This window comes from Cystoisospora suis, assembly GCF_002600585.1.
Source record: "Cystoisospora suis strain Wien I chromosome Unknown contig_6405, whole genome shotgun sequence".
NCBI lineage: Eukaryota > Apicomplexa > Conoidasida > Eucoccidiorida > Sarcocystidae > Cystoisospora > Cystoisospora suis.
The window spans coordinates 1,489-9,473 of record NW_027159194.1 but is presented as its reverse complement, the minus strand read 5'-3'; the positions used below and the strand labels follow the sequence as shown (position 1 = coordinate 9,473).

At 39.9% G+C, this 7,985-nt stretch overlaps 2 protein-coding genes across 2 annotated transcripts in view; one reads left to right on the top strand and one right to left on the bottom strand.

Annotated features, from left to right (window-relative positions):
- The first annotated feature begins 9 nt into the window (after window positions 1–9).
- Window positions 10–2,450, top strand: CSUI_009950 (uncharacterized protein). Its single transcript, XM_068070058.1, has one exon. It carries the CDS (start codon window positions 1,437–1,439, stop codon window positions 2,202–2,204), a length of 768 nt encoding a protein of 255 aa, XP_067917967.1. The 5' UTR covers window positions 10–1,436; the 3' UTR covers window positions 2,205–2,450.
- Window positions 2,451–3,558: 1,108 nt separating this feature from the next.
- Window positions 3,559–7,985, bottom strand: part of CSUI_009949 (pwi domain-containing protein) — a gene marked incomplete at its 5' end in the record, with an annotated part of 5,313 nt that continues 886 nt past the window's right edge. Inside the window, 3 exons of the mRNA XM_068070057.1 lie at window positions 3,559–5,285; window positions 6,490–6,550; window positions 7,372–7,601. Coding sequence (XP_067917966.1) covers window positions 5,010–5,285; window positions 6,490–6,550; window positions 7,372–7,601 — 567 coding nt within the window. The remainder of the gene's footprint in view (window positions 5,286–6,489; window positions 6,551–7,371; window positions 7,602–7,985) is intronic.

Sequence of the window (7,985 nt, the reverse complement as noted above, 5' to 3'; positions counted from 1 at the left end):
AGATAGATAGGCAGATAAATAGCTACAGAGATGGAGAGATAGCTCAAAAGATACATAGATAGATCAAAGATAGATAGATCAAAGATGGATAGGTGGGTAGGTCGCATGTGAATGTGCCGTTGGGGATGGAAGGCTTCTTGTATTGTGCGATTGACCTCTCAACCTAGTCGGTAGTTCCTCTCTTCTTCTCTCTCTTCCTCCTTCCTTCTCTCTGCTTTCTTTCTCTTTCTTTCTTCGGATAGATGAGAGAGAAGAGAAGGAGAACGATGAATGAGACACTCCACAAATTCTCCAAAGACTTCCTTGCCTAGACATTCTCAAGTCGCGAGGGGGGGGGACCGTCGGAAAGCTCTTCTTTCTTTCTCTCTTTCTTTCTTCTTTCCATCTTTACTTGTTCTTCTCTTTCATTGGTACTCTCTTTCTTTAATCTATTTCACTACAATCCATCTTTCTTCAATCTATTTCTCTCTAATCTATCTCTCTTTCCAGTCTAGCCCTGTCTCTCACGTACTACCCTTCGGGAATCGAGATAGAACACCTCTGCTCTCTCTCTCTCTCTCTGTTTTCTATGTCTATGTATGGACTTCCATATCTATCTTTCTGTTCCTTATGTCATCTTATATAGCACCGCCCTTCCTTCCTTGCTTGCTTGTTTTGAATCATCTTCTTTGCTCTGTGTCCTTTTCTTTCTTTCTTCCCTTCTCTCTCTTTCTTCTTTTCCTCTGCCCTCTCCTTTCTCTCCTTTTCTTCCCTTCTTTCTTTCTTTGCTTTCTTGCGTTCGGTGTGTGATAGAGGCCGAATATGCGTGCGAGTGATGGTCCTCGAATCACGAGTCCATACATCACTAAGTTTGAGAAGGCGCGGATCATAGGCACGCGCGCCTTGCAGATAAGTATGAACGCTCCTATCACTATTCCCATTGTGGATGGCGAGACAGACCCTCTTATCATAGCTGAGAAGGAACTGTATCAAAAGACCATTCCTTTCACGATAAGGAGGTATCTACCGGATGGGAGCTATGAAGACTGGCGCGTACAAGAGCTTATCATCGATTAAAGAAGAGAAAAAGACAGAGAAGAAAAGAAAGAAAAAGATAGAGATAGATAGAGAGATAGATAGAGAGATAGACAGAGAGATAGATAGAGAGATAGACAGAGAGATAGATAGAGAGATAAGAAAAGCGTAGAAGGAAGGGAGATGCAGAGATATAGATGAGAAAGAGAGAGAGAGAGAGAGAGAAAGAAAGAAGGGTAGAAAAGAAACAACGAGAAATAGAAGGAAGAAGAGAGAGAGAGACTTGAAGAAGAAGAAGAAGGAGAAGAGAGATAGAAAGGTCCTATGCACCGATGGAGAGGATTATCTATCATGAAGAAAATAAAGAAAAAGAAAGAAAGAGATAAGAAATTACAGATGTATCTCTCTGTGAAGGTTGTCGGATGAAAGGGGGAGACAAACCTCTTATTCTTCTTCTTCTTCTCGTCTTTTTCTTTTTTCTTCTTTCTCCTTATCCATCATTTGTGGTCTTGCGTTGGAGTACACAGCTGTATATAGATATCTATATCTTTAGTCTATCTATCTATCTTTATCTATCTATCTATCTCTCACTCGTGATTCCCCTGCTTCTTCTTCATCTTCATCTTGTTTCTCTCTCTAACGCCCTGCTGTATGTACACTCTTCTTTTTCTTTTCTTCCTTCGCATTTTTCTTCTCTCTGTCTATGTCTTTTCTCTGGAAACGACGACCAGCCCTTCATACTCCCTCATCGTCCGTCTCTCTCTCTCTCTATATATTTTTATATACATGTGTATGTTTGTATACATGTGTCTATATGTATATCTATGTATGTGTATCTATGCATGTATATTTATGTATGTATATCTATGCATGCATATTTATGTGTATCTTTGCATGCGGGGTATGTGTGTGTCTTTGTGAAGAAAGTTTTTGTGTGCTCTGTGGATGACTTCTCATTTCTTGGATTTCTTCCCAAAGACTTGAATGATCAGAAAAGCATGACTTTTCTCCTTCTCTTTCTTCTATTTCTTCTTTCATCATGGATCTCTTCTCTGTCTCTCTTTTTGTCTCCGAAGTCGAAAAGTAACGAGACACGTCGTCTTCTTTTTTCTCCTTTCTTCTCTTTCTTGCAAGATGTGACCGAGGTCTCTCGCACACTTCTTGGTCTTTTCTTCTTGCCGTATGAATAGAAGAGAAGTCGTGAGAAGAGAAAAAGAAGAGAGAGAGAGAAGAAACCTCGGACAGAAGAATCGATGAATGGTACCCATCGAGTCATCCCTCCCTCTCTTCTTCTTCTTCGATGCCTTCTTATTCACACATTCTCAGACTATCTCTCTTCATACACCCTCATCTTTTCTATTGAAGCGAAATAAATCGGGAGATTCTGAAAGAGAAGAAGAAAAGAAAATTCTTTAGAGCCAGCGCTATCTGTATCTAAATATCCTGAATCTATCTATCTTTATGTATCCATCTTTAATCTATCTTTCTATCCATGCTGTATCTATCTTTACCTCTCTATCTTCAATCTATCTGTGTAGGCGAACTCTTCATCTTCTTCTTGGAGACGGGCCCTTCAGTTGGAGACAGAGAGAGTAGGGCTAGTCTCTTTCTCTGTCTGCTGCTTTCGGAGTGTGTCATCATGATGAAAGAGAGGGTAAAACTTCAGCTAGGGGAGTTGCGAAAAGAGCCAAGAGAGAGACTAAGAATAAGAAGAATAAGGATAGCTACCACTACCCTGACTTCTACCTACACCTTAACATGCATAGAGATATGACGAGATTCATCGCTATAGAAAGACGATAGCGATCGACCATACTTACAGTCGACATTCGTACAGACTTGGGAATCTTCTTTTTCTGTCTATCTTTTCTTCTCTCTCTCTTCAATCTTCTTCTTTCATTGAACCTTTTGAGCCGTTTCTTCTCTCTAGGAGAAAGAAAGGTAGGTAGAGAAAGAGGAAAGAAAGAAAAGAAGAAAGAAGAGGAAGAGAGAGAGAGAGTGCGGTGGACTGCTTCTCTTTACAAGATGAACAGCAACTAGCAGAAAGACTCTAGAAGAAGAAGAAACAGCGAAGGCGCGAAGAAGAAAGAAGACCAAATGTAAAATAAAAAGAAAGAAGCATACAAAACACGACGGGCAAGAAAAGAAGAAGAAGAACGTCTCTCTTCTTCTATTCAACATGACCCTCTTTTCTCTTATCATGCATCTATCTTTAATCCATCTATCTATCTTCAATCCATCTACCTATCTTTAATTCATCTATCTCTAATCCATCTATCTTTAAGCTATCTGTCTCTAATCTATTTCATCTATCTATGGATACGTATCTATCGTTAGGTCTCTAGAGGTAGCCTGTCGATAATCCTTTCTCTTCTTCCTTTTGATGGAAAAGAAAAGACAGCAAGAGGAGTGAGAAGTTGAAGAGAAGAGGCGCTCTTCTTCCTCCTTCTTCTGTTCCTTCGCTCTCTTGGTCTTTGAGAGAGAGAGAGAGAAAGACCACCACAAGAGAAAGAGAAAGAAAGAACGAAAGAAAAAAAAAAGATTGGGTGCATGCAGTTGCTCAGGTAGGTCGCTGGGTAGGCAGGTGTACGTACACCCGACATCTTCAGTGTATACGACGAAAGGAATAAGAAGAAGAAAAAGAAAAGACAATTCAATGACACATGGAGATAGACATAAGAGGAGAAGAAAAGAACACATTTCTCCTTTCTTTCTTTCTTTTTTCTTTCACTCTTCAAATGACAATCCGAGCAAAGAAAGAAAGAAAGAGGAGGTAGAACTGTCCCCTCTCTCTCTTCTTCTCTTCTTCTTTTCTGCCTCTTCTATTGCGCCACGAGAGAAGAATCGAAAAGAAAGAAGAAAAGAAATACTTATCAGACCTCCATACACAAGAAAGAAAAAGAAAATAGAGAAAGAAAGAGAGAAAGAAAAAGCAAGAGAAACACACCAAACATACATCACATATACACATAGATATAGATATAGATATACATAGAGACAGTATATACATACATACATATATAGATATATATGCTTTTCTTCACATATAGTTTGTCTAGGCCTTCATATAGAGCGAGCGAATTCTATTGAGGAGACAGAAGAAGAAAAAAAGAAAGAAGGAAAGGGAAAAAAGAAAGAAAGAAAGAAGAAAGAAAGAGAGAAAGAAGTGTCTCGTTATGCTATGAAAGAGAAAGAGAGAAAAAGGATCAAAATTATACCAGGGAGGTCCCCGAATGAGTAGAGCAGCGCCACAGCTCTCAATGAAAAGAAAAAGAAAAGAAGTTTCTTGGACAAACACTGACACTTCTTTCTTTCTTTCTTTCTCTATCGACACTTATACACCCAAGATTCCCTAGAATGCAAATGAAGTAATACACATCTTCTTGTTCTCCCTCTTTCTCTCTCTTCTTCTCTCTCTTCTTTCATTCTCACTCTTTCTTTCTTTCTTTTTGCCTGTCTCTCGTATATTTTATATCATCCTAAAGAAGAAGAGAAGAGAAGATCTAGGAGGAGGACTTCCCAAGCAATTTCTTTTTCTCCTCTCTTTCTTTTTCTTCAAAGAGAAGAAGAAGAAAAGATAAAGACCGGCATCATCGAAAGCAGCCTTCTTTTCTTTCTAAGCATACACCTTCTTCTTATACAAATATGAAAAGAGAAGAGAAAGAAGAAGAAGAAGAACGAAGCAACGAGAGTAGTCCAATTCAAGAAAAAAAAGAAGACAGGTCTAAAGAGATAGAAAGAAAGAAAGAAAGACAAAGGAGGAGTCATTCCTTTTTTATCTACCTTTCTTTCTTTCCTTCCCTATCCACAACTTCTTCTTCTTTCTTCGAGTTAAAGAAGAAGAAAAGATCAACGACACCTAGGACAACTAGGAATTTTCTGAAGAGATCCTAATTGAGAAACCCCTTCCACTTCATCTTTCTTTCTTTCTTTTCTTTCTTTAGGCTGAAGAAGAGAGATGATGATGCGTGCCTGTAGCAGTGCTACTACTGCTACTACTGCTGGGGGGGGGTGTGTGTATTATGATTAGCTTGGGAGAGCTTGAGTTGTTCAAAGATGAGGAGACGCCACATATTCTTGAGAAATCCTTCTGCTTCTTCATCTAGAAATTTGGAGAGCTCCCGTAGGAGGTCTTCTGCATGCGGTTGGTCCGACACCCTTTGAAGAATATAATCGATGACCTCGTAGACAATCGACACTTCGTCTGTTCCCATCAACTCGCAGATCTTCTTTCTTATCCAAGGCCGCAACTTCAGCTCAAGTATGTTCTTCTACAGAGAAAGAAAGAGAGAAAGAGAAGGAGACTGAGAAGAAGAAGTTATGAAAAGAAGGAACGAAGGAAGAAAGAGGAGAAACGAAGAGAGAGAGAAGATGGAGAAGATATAGAGATAGACTACATACGAGAAAGAATCTGGAGACGGGGAAGGTTTCTTTGCTCGTAAGGAAGAAAAAGAAGCATTTTTGAAAGGAGGGTAAATAAGGTGCTATCAATAGATTCCAACAGAAAGAGAGAAAGAAATCATCGGAGTGGAGCCATCCGTTCGAAAGATCCTTTGCTTTCTGATATTTTTATGCACAAGCAGCACAAGCACAAGCGGCCCCCCCCCCCCTAGATCGTCATACAACTATAATTACCCCCGAACTATCACAGGGGGAATCGCTGCATGCGTTGCCTTCTCTCGCCTCATCATCCGCATCTTCGTCACATCTCCTAAGACACTATTCAAAGACAAAGACTAACTACCTCAGATCCACATCTAGTTGTCTCTCTCTGTCTGTATATATATATATGCATATACTTCCACTAGTAGTAGTAGTGTAGGTGTGGTAGGTGAAGTAGTGAGAGTGTGGGGGGGCTCCTATTGGGGGGGTAGAGTTCCACTCGCACAAGCAGTCCAAGAAGAAGAAGAGGAGGAGCAGCAGCTAGAGTAGGACTCCTCCTACTCCTACTACTAGAATGACTAGAGCCACTGACTAAGACTATCACAGGAACTACGAGTACTTATGACTACTCCTACTACTGCTATGATTATTTGTATTATAATAGGGACTATTGATAGGGTCAAAGTCCTCATGATCGTGATGAGAATAAGAAGAAGCAGAAGATTTGCGATAGGAGTGTAGGGTTGTACTACTACTACTAGAAGCAGGAGGAGGAGTATGACTGTGCTTGGAAAAGTCGCACGAGTGGACAAAGAAGAAAAAGAAGAAAAAGTCATCTTAAGAAAACCCCTAGTAGTAGTAGTAGTAGAAGGCATAGTAGTAGTAGTGGACTAGTAGGACTAAGGGAGCGGGAAGGTATGTGTGAAGAAGAGACAAGAAACGAAGAGAAGAAAAGAGAAGATAAAAGAATGAAGGGAGAATGACTGAATGGATTTATCAATCCCCCCATTCGTCACTTCCGTCATGAAAAGGAAAACTTCTCTTGTCTAATATACACCCTATTCTCTCTTCTTTCATCTTTTTCTTTCTTACGGAATTGAGTAGAGACCAATCAATAGGGTAAGTAAACAACTTCTCTCGATCGGTAGGCACACTACAGAAGAAAAAGAAAAAGAAGCAACAAGAATAACACAAAAGAAAAAAGAGAAAGATGAAAATGAAGGCAAAACTCGATCCTTCTCTCCCATCATCGGACATATCGAACTATCTACCTATCTATCTAACTCATTAGCACTACTTTCAGCATCTCTCTACCGTTAATCTATTCATCTTAGATCTGTCTATCTGTCTCTAATCTATTTGCCTGTCTCTCTATCTTTGATCCATCTCTATGACGGTATATCGCTCATAGAAAGCCTAGAGGAATGGAGGTCTACGGTGTACATACACTCGAGCATAGACAACACCAACCCCCCCCCACTATCACCTGCCAGCCCCGTGCATGCATGCACAGAGAAAGATGAAAACACATAGACATACACACAGGCCCACCTACAGCCTATCCCCAATCTATCTATCTTTAATCTATCTATCTTTAACCTATCTCGGATCTATCTGTCCTCTCTATCTCTATGCATACTAAGAGTCAAGTTTTGGAGCTGAAGCGCCTGAGATATAGGTCAGTGAAGATGAAGAAAAGACAGAAAAGAGACCTGCTGCACCTAGCTAGCTAGCTAGCTATTCATCCGGCACTACCCCTCACACAGAGACACACACGAACAGCCAAACAGAAAAAGAGAGCAAACGCATACATATCCAGATACATACACATACTATACATATATATATATAGAGAGAGAGAGGGCTATCTATTATGCGCTGCATATACATGAAGAAGATGAGTATGGAGGTCGATTCTGTGTGTTTCTTCTTTTTCTTTCTTCCTTTCTTCTTTTTCTTCTTCTTGTTGTGTACCTTGCAAGTATTTTCTTCGAGTTCTCGATGACTTTCATGGTCTCCTTTGCTCTTTGCAATTTATTCGTGACGTCCCGATGCTCTTCGAGTTTCGTCAGAGGTTTGTGCTTTCTCTTCTCATCATCATCGAGATCTCCAGCTGTCTCGTCTCCAAAGAAAGCTTGAAGCTCACGAGAAGAAGATGTCGACGAGGATGCTGCATGCAGCGAGACTGCATGCGATGTCTTGAGCTGTACATACACCCGAGAGAACAGGAGAAACAATTCATCTGCAGTAGCCGAAGAAACTCAATAGATAGAGGGAGACACATAGATGGAGATATATAGATACATGGGGATATATAGATAGATGGGGATAGACAGATAGATATATAGATACATGGGGATATATAGATTGATATATAGATACATGGGGATATACAGATAGATATATAGATAGATGGGGATAGATAGATAGATATATAGATACATGCGGATATATAGATAGATGGGGATAGATAGATAGATATATAGATAGATGGGGATAGATAGATAGATAGATATATAGATACATGCGGATATATAGATAGATGGGGATATATATAGATAGATAGATGGAGATAGATAGATAGGTAG

Bases quoted from the DNA above. Each gene is read 5' to 3' on its own strand.
- CSUI_009950 (XM_068070058.1), top strand. From the start codon at position 1,437: ATGAAAGGGGGAGACAAACCTCTTATTCTTCTTCTTCTTCTCGTCTTT.